The sequence below is a fragment of the Pinus tabuliformis genome, chromosome 9 (assembly GCF_031772625.1).
Source record: "Pinus tabuliformis cultivar Carrire ecotype Pingquan chromosome 9, CPIR1, whole genome shotgun sequence".
In the NCBI taxonomy this organism is placed as follows: domain Eukaryota; kingdom Viridiplantae; phylum Streptophyta; class Pinopsida; order Pinales; family Pinaceae; genus Pinus; species Pinus tabuliformis.
The window spans coordinates 21,897,976-21,920,308 of NC_142307.1; the positions used below are offsets into that span (position 1 = coordinate 21,897,976).

The 22,333-nt window shown below is 37.6% G+C and overlaps 1 protein-coding gene across 10 annotated transcripts in view; it reads right to left on the reverse strand.

Moving 5' to 3' along the window:
* LOC149146912 (acid phosphatase 1-like) overlaps window positions 1-22,333 on the reverse strand; it is an 80,554-nt gene that overhangs the window by 51,825 nt on the left and 6,396 nt on the right. For 4 of the 10 annotated variants that reach the window (XM_089445633.1, XM_089445639.1, XM_089445631.1 and 1 more), the window contains exons 3-7: window positions 19,665-19,750; window positions 19,227-19,534; window positions 7,784-8,249; window positions 7,575-7,625; window positions 7,194-7,403 (exon numbers count right to left, since the gene is read on the reverse strand). In XM_089445633.1, the coding sequence (XP_089301759.1) occupies window positions 7,194-7,403; window positions 7,575-7,625; window positions 7,784-8,249; window positions 19,227-19,353 (854 nt within the window). In that variant the 5' untranslated portion in view covers window positions 19,354-19,534; window positions 19,665-19,750. The remainder of the gene's footprint in view (window positions 1-7,193; window positions 7,404-7,574; window positions 7,626-7,783; window positions 8,250-19,226; window positions 19,535-19,664; window positions 19,751-22,333) is intronic. The other 6 variants (XM_089445640.1, XM_089445635.1, XM_089445634.1 and 3 more) reach the window with 4 other exon arrangements.

The following is a 22,333-nucleotide window of genomic DNA, read 5'->3' on the forward strand; positions in this document are numbered from 1 at the left end:
CTGTAGTTTAGGGCAGCGTAGGTCTCCTTAGAAAACCTTTACAGCTCCACGTCTAGGGCTTCTCCTTGACAGCGTATGAGAAACTGTGTCTCCTCCATGACAGTGTTAGGGTCTAGGGCTTCTTCTAGGGCAGCGTATCATCTTGAGATCTCTCCTCCCACCAAAACCCAAAGACAAGTGGAGAGGAAGAGATCACAAGAGGTGTGTGAAATGACTTGAGAGTCACCTTTATTTATAGTGCTACGTTGAGGATGAGAGGGGGAAATTTGGTTGTTGGCCGACCTTGACGAATTGTCCCATAACACAAATAAATTCATATCTCCATGAATACTTATCGGAATCGGATGATCTTTAGATCAAACCTACACCTCTCGGCGAGAGGGATCCAGGAAAAATATCAGCGGCCATAAATAAGATGACCCAAATGGAGTTTGTCCCTAGTTGAAAATTTTAACAAAAAGGGACGCAAAGACACAGAGGGAGCAGAGACATTGATTCCAAAGGAGTTTCTAGTTCCAGAGAGGCAACAGCAAAGAGGTAGAGTATTTCCACTAGAGGTTGCGCAAGCAGCTTCAGTGTGGCAATTTGATTTCTCTGAGAAGGGGGTCGATTCAATTGTCGAAGGCCAGGAAAATTTTCTAGAGGGATGGAGGATCACTTCCAGTAGCAGCAGCAGGCAAAAGGACTTGATCAGAGGCAGATTCAAGTTGTGCGTGTGAGGGTCTGCGCAAGCACTGTGTAGAGGCCTATGCAAGGGTTCTTAGAGGGCCAATTTTATGAAGCAGGTTGTGCCAAGATTGCTTGTGGAGAAGAGAAAAATTCCCTTAATAATTTTGGCCAGGATATTTGTTGAGGATTGCAAGTTTTGGGCATCCAAGTTGTACTCAGATTTTCACTGTTGCATAATAATAATAAACCCTCATCTGTTGCACCAGTTTTCCCACATTGAGTTTTTTTGGGGACAATTGTCCAAAATAACGATGTCATTTTTATTGTGTGTGTGCTTTATATTTCTCAGTTTCGGTATTTTATTTTCCGCAACATTCTTATGGTGAAAATTGCAGTTGTGATTTCATTCGTTGATTGTTGTAACAAATAAACTACACTCAATAATAATCAGTTAGAATAATTTCTAGTTGATGCAATAGAGTTGAAAATTTCACATAGCCAAACAAAATGACAGCCAAATCTCCCACTGGTTTTTTTATGAATAAAATATATTAAATATAAATAATGAGGATAATTGTAATAATGATTAGTTAATTAGTAATTAGTGTTGAAGAGGCATGTCTAAATGGGACATGACTTTCCATGAAGAGGCACCTGCCTAGTATATAAGCAGGCCCCTCACTCTCATTTGTAACATCATTCTTATTTATGCATTTTAATATATATTCGTGTATCTCAATGGAGATAATTATATTCCAAGTCTTCTGGAGCATTTAACTAGAAGAAAGAACTTTGTTCGTTCCATTTGGTATCAGAGCAATTCAATCCTCTCGCTGCTCAACCGCTGCACAGAGTCGTGTTCTCCGATCCAGGCCTTTGGCCATCAACATTCTGTCAACCTTGTTGCCATATAATTGAAGCGTTTCGCTCAGAATTTGGGAGTTTCTCCTCTTCTCCATTTCACTAGGCCTTTGGCCATTAAAATTAAAAGAAGAAAAAATTATATAACCAAAACAAAACAAAAATAACAAGTATTAAAAATATACATATATATAATAGTCAAAATATACAAAAGAAAAAAAGAGCAGATATTAAATTATAAAAAAAAAAAAAATCAAAATATAAATAGAAGTTGTAACCCAAAAAAATAAAACGAGGGGGGGAAGAACCATTGACTCAACAAGTCGCCACGATCCGACATCGTGACACCACCAAAGAGCACCGAAGTACCCGGTAGCAGTCATAGCCGATATAACGTTGCGGTGCCAGATTACCTTTTTGTTGAACCGGGATTGCCTTCATCAAGCTGTCATATATCCAATTTAGATAGCGCTAACTCGACCAATGACTAGCTCTCAACTCAATAATACTCTGTCGTGATCGCCTTCCATTGTCGTGACAGCTATCTAGCTCGCTACTACAGCCAAACTGTTAAAATTGGCAACTAGGGCCAAACTCCACATGGGTCATCTTATTTATGACCGCTTATATTTCGGATTCCTCTCTCCGAGAGGTGTAGGATTGATCTAAAGATCATCTGATTCTGACATGTACAAATGAAGATATGAATTTATTTTGATTATGGTCAAATTGTCAAGGTTGGCCAGCAAACTTATGTAGGTTCAGAAGCCCAACAGTCACGTCTATTCATCCTCAACATTGCATATAAATAGAAGGTGACTTAGCCTCATTTGGACACACTCATCTTCACACTTCTCTCTCTCTCTCCTCATTGATTGGGTACGGATTTCTGGGCCTCTCTCTCTCCACACGTCTGAAATTTCAGGAAAAAATTCAGGAGACCGAATTTTTGGACAGTTTGACCAAGCGTTGACCAGCATGTGTTAACTGTAGCTAGGGCTGACCGCAGGTAGGTTGTTTGACCAGACTTTGACTGCACTAAATTCAGTGTTTTGAGGGTTGTTTTATCTTGTTGTTTGGAGGCTGAAGTTGACCGATTTGCTGAGGGTCAAATCTGCCCTATTGACCAGCGTTGACTTTTTGGCTCTTTTTCTGTTGTTATAAATTATCATATTTGTAAATTGTACTCTCTCTATTGAAGACTAAAAGAATAATTGATCAAGGGTTTCCCCACATTACGGTTTGTCTCTGGCTGGTGCCACATCTTGTGTCATCTTGTCTTGGCTTGTCTTCTACTGTTTATGTTTATGTTCTATCTGCATTTCACTATCATGTTGATGTGATTGCTAATATGAATATTGATACTGGGCTAATAAAGAAATGGAAGTAAAATTGCTCTAAAGCATAGAACATACCATTGTTGCCTAAAATTACGGGCCAAGCCACCGCAGCCACCGACAGGAGTCGTCACAACGAACAGGTCACAACCAACCTCTTCCACCCCAATATCAACAACGCCATCCATCCTTCGCGCATACAGGTTTGATCACCTTTTTACTACCCTCTTTGCCACACCCGGACGAACCCCACCTCTAATGTCACACATCCTGGTTCGAGCCACAACAACAAGCAAGTCTTGTCACACTGCAAGCACAGTTGTTGCCGACCAAATCCGTGTTTTCGGTCGTCACGTATCTCACTGTTCACCAATCGAGTTTACCTACAGTTCGCCTTCCTTCCCACCGCTACCCAACATCTGCTAACTGTGAAATAAATCAAGCCACTCTGCAACCAATAGGCACGTGGAAAAAATGAAACGACAAATTAGTGATGTCGTGCCTAGTGATAATTAAAGGAAGAAGGATACAATATGTAATATAAGGTTAATGGTTATAAGTTTTATAGTTAAAATTTTATAATTATATAATTTATTTATAGAAAAATAAATAAATAAATAAAAATAATATATATATATATAGAAAAAGACAAAACAAAAAGAACTATAAATAAAAAAGAGAGATTCAAGAACAAAAAAGTCATAAAAAAATTATTGAAAAAAGGGGTATTAACAAAGTACAAGTTACAAAAAAAAGTACTAGTACTTGTAAAAAAAAAATAATAATAATAATAATTAAAATTTATTTTTTTGAAGATTTATAAAAAAAAGAGTTATTTACAAACCCTAAATTTTTTGACGAACACAATAATTAATATTCGATGAACAAATGGAGTCCAATTCGAAAATGATGAAGGAAGTCAAGATGAGTTCCACACAACAATCATTATTTTGGACTAAATGTTTGTTTTGTATAACATACATTGAATATCCTTGGATTCATAAAAATTGCAAATTATGTTGTCCAACATGTGGAAAATTATTTAATGCGGAAGAATGTCAAGATGATGTATTGATGCAAATGACAAAACGAGCAAAAACTTGCAAAACTGAAACAAAAATTGACAGAAAAAGACGAGGAAATTTTGCGTCTAAGAAACCATAGCCAAAAATTACTTGTGAAGGTCAAGAAGTCCAAGGAACGAAATAAAAAATTAGAAGAAGAAAATGGATGTGTCAATAAGAAATTCAACGAGATTCTATCACAGAAGGAAGAAGAGAATTTGTGCTTAAAAGACTTGAACCAACGGTTATTGGAACAAATCAAAGATCTAAAAGATGAAAAGCTTAAAAGTCAAGACATTGAAAATAAGGTTGATGAATCAGAAGCCAAGGAACTCTTACGTCTGAGAAACCATAATCAAAGTCTACTCACTCAAGTTAAGAAACTTAAGGATGATAAGCAATCATTAAAAAAAAAGTTAGAATAATTACTCACGAAAGAAGTATCAAAGTCTTTAGACGTAACAATCCAAGTCGAAGAAAAGGAAACAAACACATATCCCATTAATCTCACAACTCAGAGAAATCCAAACCGAACTAAAGTAAAGACGTACTCAGAAGTTGCAGTTCAAATGATGAAAAACTCAGGTAAAGATTTTGTAACTAACTCGACGACATCAGAACCTGAAGTAAGTCTAAATCTTGCCACACACATGATAAGGGAAAGACAAACTCCTTATCTACATCTGAATCACAAAAGCAGACATTCCAATCAGTCTGCATATCTGTATCTCTCAAAACAAAAACAACAAACTTATGTTCAGAAGGATACTGAAGTGCGCACAATTCAGTGCAGTGATAATGATTCATCACAAGTTTCTAGTAATCGAAAGATTCCACAAAAGATTAATTTAGGATGGTCAGATCCTTTCTCCGTGCGACAATTTTATATATCACTCCAAGGATCATATCAACTTGTATCAACGAAGATGACAGTTCTGAGACGAGAAGACATTCGAAACAAAAAAAGAGATCAAGCCTTTTCATCAGCAAGCTTTGAGGACAAAGCTTTTTGAAGAGGAAGACAATGTTATGAATAAAATATATTAAATATAAATAATGATGATAATTGTAATAATGATTAGTTAATTAGTAATTAGTGTTGAAGAGGCATGTCTAAATGGGACATGACTTTCCATGAAGAGGCACTTGCCTAGTATATAAGCAGGCCCCTCACTCTCATTTGTAACATCATTCTTACTCATACATTTTAATATATATTCTTGTATCTCAATGGAGATCTTTATATTCCAAGTCTTCTGGAGCATTTCACTTGAAGAACGAACTTTGTTCGTTCCAGGTTTCTCATTATCTCACAAAATCATTTATCTCAAGTGCAAAACTAAACTCTCCCTCACATCTCTATCTTATTAACCAAAAAATAGGATATACAATGCAACTAGCAGTGAATCTAAAACTTTTGTTCTAGTCGAAGATCCTAGTGATCTTTGTATAAGAAAGATAGCTAGGATTACAATACATGTATAAATCCTAATAAGGGTGCCTAAAACCTAATCCTAGTCTCCTAGGGAAAGATGCTTAGATTAGCATGGCCACTCTTGAATGAGCAACTTCTTAGGATGGAGTGCTCATGAGAAGAGGAATGCATGAAGGCATGTGCCGCCTCCTCTTTGAAGTCTCTGCCCAGTTCTAAGACTGAAACTTGTTGATTTTGGTACCTTGGAAAGTGTGTTCATGTCCTGGGCACACGTGTTGGTTTCAGCAGATCCATACATGATTGATTTCCATGTAGCACAATGGTCTGTAAAATGAGGGAGCCACAGTAGAGTAGACTAGAGGGCACACCAATACTTTTGTAGGCTTCCAGCACTGAGGGCACAATCCTGCATGCATGTGTGTGTCAGCAATAGATTAGGAAAGGATAATGTTATCTCCAGCAGTTTACATGAAGGTTGCATGTATCAGACAATTTGCATGTGCACGTGTTAGACAAGTTGCATGTGAAGGCGTATGTAGTTTGCATGCATTAAGTTTCTAATTTAAGTTTGCATGCATCTGTTATGTAAGGTGTATGCAGCCTAGCCCAGTTTGGTAAAGTGCATGAACCTAGTAGTTAAGGTGCAGATCTGAGAGGATGCAACCTTGCATGCCTCAGATCATCTCCAGTTGAGGCACTGTTGTGCATGTCTCCAGATGCATTGTAACTACTCTTCTTCTCAGTCTAAAGAGGATAAGGCACAGAATCAGTTTTCAGTTCAGTGGTCAGAAGTTTGCTGTTTTTCCTGTACCTGATTTTCGTTTTCAGTAGTAAAAATGGAAAACAGTAACAGTTTTTAACAGTTGTCGATTGAATTTCTATTATATATTTTCCACAATGTGTTTATAGATTCTAACACTCATTGAGTCATTAGTAATTACGGAGTGCAGTTTTGAGTAGCTTTAAGTTTTCTGTTGTTTAGTATCCTGTAGGAATTATTTTAGAGTGCAGAATCTTTACTATGGTTTAGAAAATTTAACAAAAGTTCCCCAACTCATGCACCTCCTATACTTGAAAATTCACTCATGCAAGTGACTAGTTTAAAAACAGAACAGCGGTTATGATAGCACCTAATCTAAAACTGGAAAAGGCATGTGCCATTCTAAATTTGTAACGAACAACTAAAGCAGGAATTTTGCTAATGCTGGTGCATGCATGCCAACCTATTGGCATGCATGTGCCCTAGTCCTCTGCTACATAACTGTTTCCCTCTACCCCTCTTCTCTGTTGCACCCTCATCCTTGCGTCATCATTGCAGCTCTGGATCTAGTGAGTGCAGCCTGCAGGAGGACAACTGAACAACACAGGTACAAAAACTCACACTCAGCATGTGTGTGCCCTCTATCTCTGCTACATAACTGCTGTGCCTGTTCCAAAAGGATCCTCTGTTATGCCATCATCCTCATGGCATCAATGTTGTGCTGGATCTAGTGAGTGAACCCTGCTGCAGAAGGATGACAGCCAAGCAACACAAGAACAGGAACTACCATTCCTAACCCTAGGGTCTCGTTTTAGCCCTAAACCGAGTGGTGACACCACTCTTCTCTTCCCCCCTACAAATACAACATTACAGGACTATGTTTTCATGCAAAGCTCCTATGAAATATGCTGCCTGATCTGCTAGATATGATGCAAATAGTTTATACCAGAAGAAGCAGAATTTTTATGCAAGTACACTGGATCTCAGCCATAATAAAATTACCCATCACAGGCAGGGTAATTTGCATTATCCAGCTTAATGGAGTGCAACTAAAGAACACGGCTTACCTCATTATTAGCATTTTCCAACCAGAATAACCTGCTAGGAGGAGATTTTTCACAGTTGAGCTCCGCTGATTCTCATGCCTTCTAGTAAGAAAAATCAACGCCAAACCACTGGTCTGGAGTTTCTGATACAGCTTCAAAGTGTCAGTCAATGCTGGAGCTTTTGCTTGTTCAATCCAGTGATTCCAGGCACTCTCATTGTGTAGCTGAGAACTGAGGATATAGACATTATAAAAGGTCAGAGGTAAATCCAATTGCAAAGCATTCTATAAAGTATAAACTAACAAGCCAAAAAATACGGCAAAGCTTCAAAAGATTATATGTGCTTCCTGAAAGGAGTTTATAAATGTAGCAACATAAGGTGAGTCCATGAAGGAATATTACGAAATTTGTTGCGGTTTTAAAGATAGATATTTGAGCTTAATGACAGAGCTCCTTTTCCAGGTGGGATGCCCCGTGCAGTAGGAAAATGACAAACAAAAAGTTTGGATCTTTAATAAACAAAATCATAAGCTATAGCAAAAAGAAAAAGAAAAAATTATCGAATGGATACAACTATTGATGACATGTGCTAGAGGAACGAAAGAAATTACCGGAGCTGAAAAGAATTATAGTAGGGCACGTTAGACAGAGCAGTTTCGTCTATTTCCATCAGCACTGCATCGAATCCATCAACGTTAGGTATTACTGAACTCCAATAACTCTCTGCTGCCCTGACTGTTTCCTTAACATCGTTCTCATATTGACCACTTCTCATGTAATGAAAAACATACTCTCCACATGTATTGGGAAACACAACGTTCCCCCGCAAGTTATTAAGTTCAAAGTTCAGTGCAAAGCTCCTGCACACGTCAACTCTGTCCAATGCTCTTGACCCTTGCTTGACCACAACATCAGGCTTGCTTTGACAAGATGCCAATAGTATAGCTAATGTAATAACAGACGTGAATAACAAAATTAAAATGGTGACTGTTGCTGTAATCAAGATAGTGATAGCTAAGGACGTTAAATAAACTCCGGTGTCATCCACTTGAAGAAACCGGCTCGAATTATAGAGGCCTGAAAATAAACATTTCAAGGTCAAAATAAAAACCTTTAAATTATATAGGAAAAAAATAAATCAGTTCCTAAACAAAACAGAAAATATGAAATAGCATCAAAACAAAAATCAAACATCAGTGGAACTGGAACAAGAAAAACTGAGACTCAAATGAAAAACAAATTAAATGAAGAAAAGACAAAATTGGATTGAGAAATATGGAAAATTAAAATCATTTAGAAATTGAAAACTACCCAAAAAGAACACAGTTGCACGAAAGCAATGGAGACAACCAATTGTAAAATGAAGAGGAAAAATCCCAGTTTCGGGACAAAACAGAAAAACACCCATCGAAAATAACAACCACTCCAAGGGAAAAAAATAATAAGAATAAAATTCACAAAATTTTAAAAAGGAGATAGATAATAATAAGTAAAAATTGAACCCCACGGCAAGTGAAGATCTCAGTCATTAAATGCGGGACATGCGGCTGATGGGCGTCCGACAACGGAGGATGGCACCCTCCATTTGGCCAATCTACAGTACAGTTCGACAACTGGAAACCACCACCGCCGCCACCTCCAGGCTCATTAAGGGAATTCATTACAGTGATTGGGGTTGTAAGGTTGCAATGTATCGCTTCCAGGACAGGTTGCAGAAAGGAAGGAGCTGGACAGAGAAATCAATTATGGAAACTGTTGACTTCATCAGTTAACAATCTGGTCTGCAGAGAAAAGGGTACCAGCGAGCAAACGCCTCTTCAGGAAATCATGCAGCCAGACTCCGGCTTTCGTGGTCAGGAAAGGTTGCTGGACAGCGGCACTCTTATCTGTTTACCCCCTATCCCCTTCTGTTCTCTGTTCTATCATGCCTTATGGCAGTGGAGGATGCAACAGGAGCGGACATCGCAACTCGGCTAGGGTCTATTTCAACAACACTTCACCATCAATACAGCAGAAAATTGAATGGGCAGAATGAGAGGCCAAAATAGAAAGAAGATTCATATCAAATGAAAAAGTATTGGACCAAGTCGGTCACTGGTTTCTGGATACAGGTACTACAAGAACAAGGAATACCAAATATACAGACTGTCGATATCCATTGACAGCTGAAGACAACCATGGTAAAGGTGTTAGTGGAAAGGTCAGAGGAACAGCAGGAAATCCTTCTCTATGGATAAAACTTAGAAACAGATCAGGAAGCTGGAAATCAAGATGACAAAGATGGCCAAAAAGCTAGTAAATCTGGATTTTATAGACTCAAAAGAGAAGACCAGTTCATCTATAACAATCCAGGTGGACTCTGTTGAGAAATCAATGCAAGTAGATTAGGGTTTGACTCCTCTTTCTTGATAATTACTTGTGAGTTATGTTGGCTTCTTTTACTTCTTTTTTATCTTATCTTTCATCAAGCAATTACCATATTATGTGTGTATGAAGATCACAAAAACAAAGCAATTACCATATTATGTGTGTATGAAGATCACAAAAACACAAGACAAAAAATGTAGGCACTATGCCAAGCAAAACCCCCTCAAGGGGAAAACCCAGTCAAAAATTCTCTTCCTTCAATAGTATTCTTTGAGACTCTTCAACCTAGACAAAGACCAAACCTTCCCTCCACACCAAGTCAGTCTTCCCAAATCTCTTGACCCCTTTGCAGCAGCACTTCCAGCCCAACAACTTACAGCATCAGGCAGCAGCAACACTTGGAAGACTTTGATCTCCCAAACTAGGGCACGAAACAGAGCAGGAGAGAGTAACACCAAAACTTTGATTTCTTCCTTCTCCTTAGACTTGACCCACTTTGCACTTCTTTTAGACTTCTTTGACCCACTTCGCACTTCTCCAGCTCCCTTGGAGATATCAAACTTGCTTGAGATGAGATGCTCCAAATGAATTCGATCTCCTTCTGTTTATAGGCTCCAAGTGAGGTCAAATTGGTGTCCTTAGGCCGACTTGTTGTGGGGGTTACATAAATCATATTTGACTCAATAATAAACTTTTTTACATTATTCAAAAGCCCAAAAGGGTCTCTTTAAATATACAATGACTCTATTGACTCAATATTAATCCTAGGAGTCCACAATGGGGACTCTGACTAATACAATGATGACCCAAGCATGAAAACCATGCTTTAATAAGTCATTGATACAATAATAAAAATTATTTTCATTATTCTTTTGACAAGTACATTACATGATGACTCAAATACATTAATGAAGACCGAACCTAGTTACATTTTCCAACACTCCCTCTTAACTAGGGAGGCATTCATAATATACAAATATAATGGAAGATCTCAAACTATATGAGCGATGAAGAGTTTAAGCACGCAATACCATGGACTAGATCCCTGACCAGGGCAGTCTATCCATTGGTCTCTCAACAGTTTAGGCATCGTAATGCCACAAACTAGATTCCTAACCAGGGAAATCTATAGTGGGAATAAGGTGGACTCAAGCCTTCAGCCTCTCTAGGTACCTCAGAGTTACTTGCTAACCACCAACCTAGGGACCTAGGTGCATATCCATGGTCAAAGCTCTACGACCCACGCCAACCTCCCTACTTTGGGACCTAGACATCAACACAAAGTGCGGCCAAATGTCCTCCCAGGCAATGCTTCACTCACAAAGGCTCAACAAATCTCTTCCAATCTCTTATCATCAATACAATCAGCAATATTTACTAAACCAAGCATGCTTCTTAAATATTCAAACTTCTTATTAAGAAGAGACTTTGTTAATATGTCTACTACCTGTTCATCTGTCAAGACATACTCCAACTTCACAATCCCATCCTACACCAACTTCCTAATAAAATAGAACTTATTGTTGATATGCTTCGTTCTAGCATGAAACACGGGATCTCCAGACATCTTGATACAGCTTTGATTGTCACAATTAATCATAGTAGGACCCGGAGACTTCTCAAACAAATCTATCAGAAGCTTCCTTGACCAAACAGCCTCCTTTCCTACTTCACATGCAGCCACATATTCTGCTTTAGCACTACTTAAAGCAACGGGATCTTGCTTCCTACTCACCCATGAGATCATAGCAGCTCCTAGACTAAAACATCCTCCGGTAGTGCTCCTTCCATCGGTCTCACTGCCGCCCCAATCAAAATTTGTATAACCAATTAGCTTGACTTCCTTACTATCATACTTTAGGCAATGATGTATAGTGCCACAAAGATACCTCAATATGAGTTTTGCAGCTATTAAGTTATCATGACGAGGCTCCAACTGAAACTGACTAAGAATGTTTACTACAAAACATATATTTGGCCTAGTATTTACTAGATACATTAGGGAGCCCACCAACTGACGATAGGAGGTAGGATCCATGAGACTAGAGTCAGAGCCCTCAACTTCTTGAGATTGGTGATCACAGGAGTAGTCATCGGCTTGGAATCCATCATCTGAATTTCTGCAACAACTTGATGATGTACTTTCCTTGCCCCAAATATATCTCCCCGGGTCTCTGCCACACTTCTAGACCCAGGTAATAGTGCATCAGTCCTACATCCTTCATTTCAAATTCAGCTACCAACATTTTCTTGCATTCTTGAATTCTTCGCTCCACACCTGTGATGAATCGATCATCCACATATAGTAGAATAATGACGGGTTCATTATTCACGACCTTGATGTAGAGATTTGGTTCAGCAAAACTCTTTACAAACCCAATTCTAAGCAGATATGCATCCATCCTTGCATATCATGCCCTAGGTGCTTGCCTCAAACCATATAGGGCCTTTTTGAGTTTGTAAACATGAGAGTCCCTGCTATTAACTTCAAAGCCTTCGGGTTGTGTTGTCGCACAAAGTGTCTAGGCACCGTGACAACGCTCAGAGTAAGCGCTGTCACTCTTGATCCTTACTCCGTTTAGACTCTCTCCTAGGCAAGTCAAAGGGGGTAGTCCCTAAGGTAAATGGGTGATGATAGTCTGTGAAACATAGACTCTAGGAGATTTTAATGATGAGTAACTTGATGAATTTAGAGCAAGTCTCAGTCGATTTACGATAGATGGATTAAGATAAGACACAATTACAAGATATAAATGACTACAGACCAGGGCCTTTATGTTGAATGAACCATAGAATAAGTAATAACAAGTCATCCAGAGAAAACTTATAGATGTAACAAAGCGACGATCATGAACAATTAATGTAAAATGCCCAAAACTTTAACATGCAAGAGATTCAGGATTTAAAATGATTTTCGTTAACTGCCCAGATCTAGATTTAATCAACTTTCTCCTATAGCCAATATAAATTTTAAAATATTAGTCACACTTTGACCATAGAAAAGTCATGAAAATGCATTTAACCACCAGATAACACCAAGAAGCTTTAGATTAGCGCTTCAATTATTCCTTAGGCAAAATATAAAAGAAGTAAAACAAATCAACGGGTTAATAAATCGAATTTTTAATGGGTCGTAGACCACATTAAAAATTATAATGTTTAAGCACAAATCCCATAATTTATTTTAACTCCTTAGTCAAAAAACTAAAAAAAAAAAAATTATGATTTTTAGATATTTTAGATTTTTTAAGTTTTTTAAAAAATGAAAAAAAGATTAACTAAATCAAATAAAAAAACAGAAATAGAAACTAAAAAGAAAATCTAACTAAAACAAAATAATAAAATCAAATATAAACCTAGACTAATGAAAATCGAACTATGCTAATGAACCAATCTAAACCCTAGCCCGATATATAAACAAAAGAATTAACGCATAGCATACAAAATAAAAAATTTCAAATGTTTTTGTTGACTGCAGGTTCGCGGAAGGGTTCGACGGCAGCGAGGGAGAAGACTTCAACGTTCTGGCAGTGTGGAGAGGAGTTGCGGATAGGGAGAAAGGATTAGACTGCGTGAGGGTTGAGGGATAGGTAGGGGAGCGTATGGAGCAATATCGAGGGCAGACGGAGAGGGATGGACGGTTACGGGAGAAGGGAAGGCTGCGGATAGGAGAGCTGGAAGGGAGCCACGGGGGATGAGGTTGCGTGGAGGGGATTGCTTGTGGCAGCACGCAGGTGAGGGTTTGCTTAACGAGGAAGCAGCGTCGAGGAGTTCAGGCAATGAGCGAGGGTTAGCGGATGATTAAGGCAGCAATACGCAAAAGGGTGAGTTGGAAAGGAAAGAAGGATGGCAGCGAGGGTCCTGTAAAAAAAAAAAAAATCAAAATTTTGCAATGAGACGAAAACCCAACCAACAAAACGATAAGCTTAAACAAATGGTACCTAGAAAACCCTAGAAATTTCCATAAAACCTTGATCAAAATGTTGTACTTCTATTTCAGATTTATCAGTGAAGCCCTTAAAAATTTTCCAGATTAAAAAAAAAAATAAATTTAAACACCTGGACTGCGAAAAATATTCTTGCAAAATGATGTTGATGAACCCCAGATATCCAGATCTTACCCTCCAGGGCCTAGATCTGGACTCTACACAGTTTTCTTCTTCAGATCTGTAGTTGCACTGCAACAATAAAACACCCAAACGATATATACAATGACCCAAAAGACTAAAACCCAGAAAACCCAAGTCAGAAAACTGAAAATAATTACAGATCTATGTACATGAATGGCAGATCTATCAGATCTAAGGAGTGTGAGTCCAACTCCGCTCCCAGATCTGATAATCTGAAGCTCTTAACAGTCAGATCTATCGATTTAGCACAAAAAAATGAATTTTAAAGGAGGTACTGAGCTCAAAACCCTTCATGCATCACCCATAAAAGATATCTTATGATAAGCCTGGGATAAAGTTAAGCTGAGCTCTTCAGAAGACACGTAACGGGAGTTGGCTGGTTCAACCGAGAACTTCCCCGAACGAACGCCCGATGATCTAATAATCAAGAATTTCCTACAAAACTCAATTCAACCATCAACATAGAGTGAGAAAACGATAATAAAATTCAGATAAATAGAGATACCTACTATTATATTCAAAACTTAAATTATCATTCAAACCCCAACGACTGAGCAAGATACCTGTACTCAAATCACTCTTCAGAAAGCTATCATCAATGGCTAAAAAAAATCTATGCATGAAAATGACACATCTTACAGTATTTCCACGAAGAGTAACACCAGCAAAAATTAACCCCAAAGTCTTTCTTTATTGCTCATAAAAAGATTACAAGAGAGCTTTTCGCTTAGTACACGATCCAGAGATCGGATGAATTGACTGACAAATGACCTCCTATTTAAAGATAAATCCTCCAACGACTAGTTCGAGTGATCCTCGTCAAAGCAATCTCGACCGTTGATGAGGATTAAAATTTCTTTTAATCTCATCCGTCGAAATTTTAAATTATTGAGAAAATTCGAATTTTCAATTAAATGCATTTTAATTAATTCAAAAATTAAAATTTTGAATTAATTTCCTCAAAATTTTGACTTTGACTTAACCCCAGGGACCAAGAGCTTAAAATTTAGCAAAATAATTAATTTACCTTAGTCCCTGGACCTCTTAAAATTTAATTTTTAAGGACCAACGAATTTTGCCTTCAAAGAATTTAAATTTACCTAGGAACTAGAATTAATTAAATTTTTGGCTTATGATTTTAATTAATTTTGGCCAGAAAATTTAATTAATTAACCTACGAGGGGATAAATTATTTTTCCAACCCTCAAGACACTTTACATCATGATTTTTACATTTTTTACATCTCAAAGGAGGAAACCCATTTGCAAAAGACCCTCACAGACTACCCAGTTCTTCGATACAAATATAATCTAGCAGATCAAGCAATTTGTAATAAAATAACTTAACCAAATAGTTAGGATTATTCCCAAATCACTTTTACATAGACTCGATCTAAAACACTAGGACTCCCCTAAGATCTCAGTGACAAAATGCATTCCAGCTTTGGGGTAAGGCTGAAGGAAAACTCTGTCGACCATCCGAGAATGGATCGGTGATACAAAAAAACCTCCCGAAATGTAGATCATCACCAGAAAAGTAGGTTTACCTAGGAATTACATACACGACACGGATCTGCTGAGATTATTTACATTACACACATGCAGATTGGGTTTACATTATAAGATAATGATCAAGCTAATAATGATAGTTGGACGGCACGAACACATCAATCAGGCACTATCCCTTTTGCAAAAAAAGAGGGTGTACAGCTATGGGTCGTTGACGCGTAGTGGTCAACAACGTTGCTCGATATACACTTCCTCATCAATGGTCTCATTCAGAAATGCGGTCTTCACATCCATTTGATGGATATTCCAACCCATTGTAACAGCCAATGAAACCAAAGAACTAATGATAGTGTATCGTGTTCTGGGTGCAAAGGTTTCTTCATAATCAATGCCTTCCTTTTCAGAGGAACCCCTTTCAACGAATCTAGCTTTGTACTTGTTTATACTTCCATCAATAGCATGTTTGATCTTATAGATCCATTTGGAAGTGACAACCAATTTGTCACTAGGTTAAGAACGATTTCCCAAACCTTATTCTTCATAATGGATTGATATTCTTCCTGCATCGCTTTCTTCCAAACCTCTTGATGAGCAACTTCCTTGAATGTAGATGGTTCAGCTTCAATTAACTTTGTCATATATGCAGCATAAACAAAATATCTTTTCGGTCTCTTACTTTCCCTAAAGGTTCCTTTTGCAACTTCATGTCCTTAAACATCTTCTAATGTAGCTTTTAACCAAATTTGGCCTTTTCCTTGTGGTTGGGATGACCACCAATTCAATAGGCTCACTTGGTCCTTCTTCTTCATCTTGATTTGTAGTAGGGTTTTCACAATGATCTTCTTCTTCTTCAAATATTGGAACTTCTTTGTCATTAGAATCAATACGAATATCCTTTGATTTCTTGTAGGCTTGATTTTCATCGAATATGACATCCCTGCTTACTTTGATATGTCTTCCTTCCTTAATGTAGATTTTATATGCTTTTGAGGAGAGACTTCTATGAGGACTTCTATTTTGAATGTACACAATTGTCATTGTTGCTTCTCCCCATAAGAATTTTGGTAGGTCTTGATCAAGGAGCATTGTTCGAATGCCTTCTTCAATTGACCTATTCTTTCTTTCAGCCACTCCATTTTGTTCGAGATAATAGGGAACAATGAGCTCCCTCTTAATTCCTGCTTCCTTACAATATGCAATCAATTCCTTAGAAGTGTATTCCCCACCATTGTCAGACCTTAGAGTTTTTATCTTTCTTTCAGTTAGGATTTCCACTTCGGATCTAAACTCCTTGAACTTTTCAAATACTTCATCTTTTGTCTTGAGAAGGTAGAGCCATGTCTTTCTAGAATAGTCATCAATGAATGTTACATAGTAGAGATGACTTCTAAGTGACTTGTCAGACATGGACCCACACACACCAGAATGAATGAGGTCTAATATCTCTTTAGACCTAGTTTCACTATTTGGAAATGGCTTTTTTGTATGGTTTCCCAAAGAGCATCCCTTGCACACAACTTCATGATCTAACTTCATATTAGGAATGCCATGAACCAATTGACTAAGAGTAGGGATGACCTTATAATGTAGATGACCATACCTCCTATGCCATAGCGCAATGGGATTGATCTCCATGTGAACCAAAGCTTGAGGAGGTGGTGGAAAAACTCTATAAAGGCTTCCTTCACGAACTCCAATAACCTTAGCTTTATCAATGCTAGAGTCTTTTCCCCAAACCAATACTTTTCCATCAACAAAAGCAACTCTATCCCCTTTATCTTCTAAACAAGAAATAGAAAGCAAATTCTTTTTCAAACCTGGAACATATAATATGTTGTTGAGGTGCAGCTTCGATCCATTTTCTAGCTTCAACGATGTTGATCCCAAGCCTCTAATAGCATAGCTTTTGTTGTCACCCAATTCCACTGCATGAGAAGATGGCTCCTTTGATAGTGTATGAAGTTGTTTACTTTCTCCTGTCATGTGCCTTGATGCTCCACTATCAATGATCCATGCATTGTCATCACTAAGAGAACCTGTAAGAGCAGCCAAGAACCCTTGACTTTTGACCTTGTTGAATAAGTAGTAGATGACCTTCTTGATCCAGCTTCTAGCAATGTTGATACCCATTCTCATGTAGTTCATCAAAGAGGGAGAATCCATGCCAACAAAGTGATCTTCAACTTTTCCTGACCTTAGCTCTGATACCATGTTGAGAAATCAATGCAAGTAGATTAGGGTTTGATTCCTCTTTCTTGATAATTACTTGTGAGTTATGTTGGCTTCTTTTACTTCTTTATTATCTTATCTTTCATCAAGCAATTACCATATTATGTGTGTATGAAGATCACAAAAACACAAGACACAAGATGTAGGCACTATGCCAAGGAAAAACCCCCCTCAAGGGGAAAACCCAATCAAAAATTCTCTTCCTTCAATAGTATTCTTTGAGACTCTTCAACCTAGACAAAGACCAAACCTTTCCTCCACACCAAGTCAGCCTTCCCAGAGCTTTCGACCCCTTTGCAGCAGCACTTCCACCCCAGCAACTTCAACTATGCAACAACTTACGACATCAGGCAGCAACTGGCAGCAACAACACTTGGAAGACTTTGATCTCCCAAACTAGGGCACGAAACAGAGAGAGAGTAGCACCAAAACTTCGATTTCTTCCTTCTCCTTAGACTTGACCCAACTTGCACTTCCTTTAGACTTCTTTGATCCAATTCGCACTTCTCCAGCTTCCTTAGAGATATCAAACTTGCTTGAGATGAGATGCTACAAATGAATTCAATCTCCTTATGTTTATAGGCTCCAAGTGAGGTCGAATTGGTGTCCTTAGGCCAACTTGGTGTGGAGGTTACATAAATCATATTTGACTCAATAATAAACCTTTTTACATGATTCAAAAGCCCAAGAAGGATCTCTTTAATTATACAATGACTTTATTGACTCAATATTAATCCTAGGAGTCCACAATGGGGACCTTGACTAATATAATGATGACCCAAGCATGAAACTCATGCCTTAACAAGTCATTGATACAATAACAAAAATTATTTTCTTTATTCTTTTGACAAGTACATTACGTGATGACTCAAATACATTAATGAAGACCAAACCTAGTTACATTTTCCAACTGACTCCCCTACTAAATAGTTTTCTCTATGACATTTTCTGTTATGATACTTTGTAATTTTTTGAGATCACAGGTTAATAGGATAGGCATTTCAGTTGGTAAATCAAGACATAGTAGGTTTGATAGACAGTACCTTTTCAGTTTTTATATCATTTCAGTGGTCCAAAAAGGTAATGCTAGGTTATTGGTCTGGTTTCCTTGTGACAAACCAGTAAAGATAGAAGATTTATTACATGTTCAAACGTTTTTTTTGTGCTATAATATAATATAAAATGTCTGCCTAGCATATAGAAAAATAATTAAAAATTGAAAAAAAATACCAGGAAAAGTCCGAAAACATACACAATATAAAGAGATTAGTTCTGAGCGATATAACAAAGCCCAAGTATAATACCTAATGATTTGGCGTTTTTCTGTCATGTAATTCTTTATGGTCGGTAACTCTTTATTATTGGACGGTAAACCAGAATTTTTTTCAGAAATCCGGAAAATTTGTTTTTTAATGAAATTGCAGATTTCAGAGGTTGAAAATAATCTGTGTTTCTGATGCTGCAGAATGGATCTGTGCAATAAAATCGTCATTTTCAATCAACTTATAAACAATCTTAACAAACTCATCACCAAATTTCAACAAAGTCAAATCCCAAAAAAGCAAATCTTTAGCTACTCTTCCAACTCCTGATAATTATGATAAAAAAAATATATCACATTCAAGTCAAAATGAAAGAAATTATGACATGCAAACTCACGGAAAACACAACCTGATTAAAGTCAAATCGAAAACTATGAATCATACTTTAAATAAAATAAAATTCAAAGAAAAAATCAATTTTCAAAGAAAATTACAGCAAAATTTAACTTCATCTACGCTTAACTAGGGCTAGGGCTATGAAGAGAGGAATCATCATACTTGAACCTCGTCTGCTCAGAAGGCTCTGTGAGGATTCACCAGGATCGTAACGGTTGCTGAGAGCTGACGTGGAAGCAGGTAAATCGGCCGCCATTGTTGACTCGCCAGGGGCGCTTATTCTTTGCATAGCTGAAAATCACCGGCAGAATATCCGTCTCCAAGTTCATACTGGTTTCAAGTCGAAGTCATTGTGGATAAGGGTTTCAAACTCTTCATTTCCCAGTGAGCGTTTCAATACTCGATTTTTCTGAAATCTGCCAACCTTACTTGGAAGCCTTTGCCTGGTTATCGATCGGATTGCTGCAGGTCTAGTACATATTTAATACGATTCATCTAAGTTTCTTGAATTTTGTTGTTCAAAAAATATCTTTCTACTATAAATTAAACATAACAAAAAACTGAAAAGAAAGATTGCATGATCTTAAGGAACGTGTTTACCTCTCCTGTGGTAAATATAGTTGCAAATGGTCACTAGGCTTCGGGGCTAAAACAAAGGATTTTCCATGTATTCTCGAACTGCTGATCTGACCAATCAAAAAAGTCGGTGTTCAGTCGCCTAAACATAATCAATCAAATGACAACCAAAACAAAAACAACACCACCCACTTGAGGGTCCCTAATTTAACATATTGCTACACAGATGGGGCCGATTCAGGCTCTCGGTGAAATCAAAATAACATGTTTTGTTTGGTGAGATCATATTAATAGAAGATGCTTGAAAGTTGCTCGAGAGTCGAGGTCCCTTAAGAGCATGCGTATTTGATGAAATTTGCCGCTGCTTATCCTTAAAGCATGTTCGAAAGCATGCAACGGATACCGGCTAAATATTATGTCAATAAATCGGTCATGTAGAAGCCTAAAAGCATGATATGCAAAATGCCTCATTGATTATCTTAAGCAATCGGCCCATATCGTTTCAGAAGATATTTTAGACACAAATTCGATTTTCAGATTGCTGTGCTCATGTTGAATTTGCATCTTCGAAAGCATGCAACGGATACCGGCTGAATATTATGTCAATTAAATCGGCCATGTAGAAACCTAAAAGCATGATATGCAAAATGCCTCATTGCTTATCTTAAGCAATCGGCCCATATCGTTTCAGAAGATATTTTAGACACAAATTCGATTTTCAGATTGCTATGTTCATGTTGAATTTGCCTGCTTCTAATTATTGAATTAGACTGCTGGCAGAAAATTGAGAGACAAACAACAATCCTTTTAGGTCATTTCCTTTATACTGGAGAACTAATTGAGAAGATTCCTTCTTCTTACGAAAGACAAAGAATAGATTTACCTGAACTGTACCATTGGCCTAGTGGAGAATAAGTATAGAAGCAAAAAAATGGTGGTATTCATTGCACTAATGAAATTGCGAAGTATTATGGACCATTTAAGAGAGACTATAAATGGACTTCGCTTTCACGCAAAAGTTAGCGTGCAGACGTGGTTAAATCAGCAAGTATCAGATAGCAGCAATATGATTAGTGAAAGTGGAGATCTAGCACAGACGAATGGACAACGTGGAGGTCAAGCATGAGAATCATGGAACTGTAATCCTCTCAAAGATAAGAAATAAATTTAAAAACAAGTAAAATAAGAGGTACTTGTAAGTCATTCACATGAAAATTGAGCTTCTACTTATTCTTTATAATGCTGAAGAGAGTGAATGCTTAGCCTTCCTTATAGATTGCACAAATCAGGGAACTTCAGACCTTTTCTTATTCTTCCTTATGGGGAAAATTGCATATGGTTGGCCTATTCTTGACGACGAGTACACAAATCGTAGGTACCACACAGATGTGAGTAACAACATTCAATAATCTGTCTACTAATCAAGAAATGTGAAGACGTTTAGCAGATAACAACTTGTAAATTCGAAGGCCAGTCATTGGAACCTTCAACTGATGGCTATACATGAGCAAGTCATTATTATGAGTATGGCAAAGTTTTGCTATTGAAAATATCAGAGAGGAGTTGTAAATTTCAAGGCCTAAAAGTTTGAATTGTGATTTGGTATTTGTTGCTGTGAAGGATATGGATAAACTTCCCTGCGCTAGATTATAATAGACACTGGACAGGCGACTAGATATCCGTATCAAATTAAAACTCAAACTTTGAATTTGGCCTATGTTATAAAGAGTTGATGGAGATGGGTTACCTCTAAGAATAATTCATCGCTACGAGACAATCGCACCAATTCAGACATTTCACTATGTAATCCAAAGTATTATCATAATAATTGTAATAAGAACTTCGGCGTAAATCACATGTAGAAAGACCTTTGTCGACGCGTTTCGAACCAACCAGTGTGGTTCATCGTGTGGTTTATCATAATATTTCAAATTTTCTTCTGTTGCAAGAAATCAGAAGAAATAAGTTAATAACTCTTTCATTGTTTTTTAATAATATTTTGATTGTGGAATAAAACAAAAGCAATTTGTTCAGTTGATCTGGCTTGGATCATGATATTGTTTGTCATCCATCTACATACTTTCAGAGTGGAACAAATGGAGGAATCAGCTCACAAGACTATTTATACTGACAAGACCCAATTTGATGAATTGGCCTCTGAAACCTTCCGGAAATAGTTTGAGGCATTAAACATTTTTTTGGGAGATAAAACTTTGTCGTTTAATCACCGCATCTTATAGTGCTATTCTAGACACAGATACCTTTCCAATGACACAAGAATCACTTAAAAATCGGAGTCCATATGCAAAGGTTCTATCACTCAAAAGTTGATCTACCTGTTTTGACCACCATCAGTTGAGAGGATGCCACATCACCCTCATTATTCATTGAAAAGGGCTAGCCACATGATCATGATGAAGAAAACCCTAGAAGAGGGTTAAGCACTGAAGGAGTCAAGCCTAACCACTAGTAGGTTATTGGGTTGTGTTATAACTGGGCCACTAAGAGGAAAATGAGGTTTCATTCTATTCGAGTGCATTTTGTTCCATTGATAGGCAGAGTAGTCGAGGGTGAATAAGGAGAGAGCAAACAGAGAGGATTTGTTCATTGTAGTAGCCCACAAGCCACATGCCTCACTTCTTTGTACTTGCATCCATTTTCCATTCAGAAAAAGGAGAGCAGAGCAGCCTCAT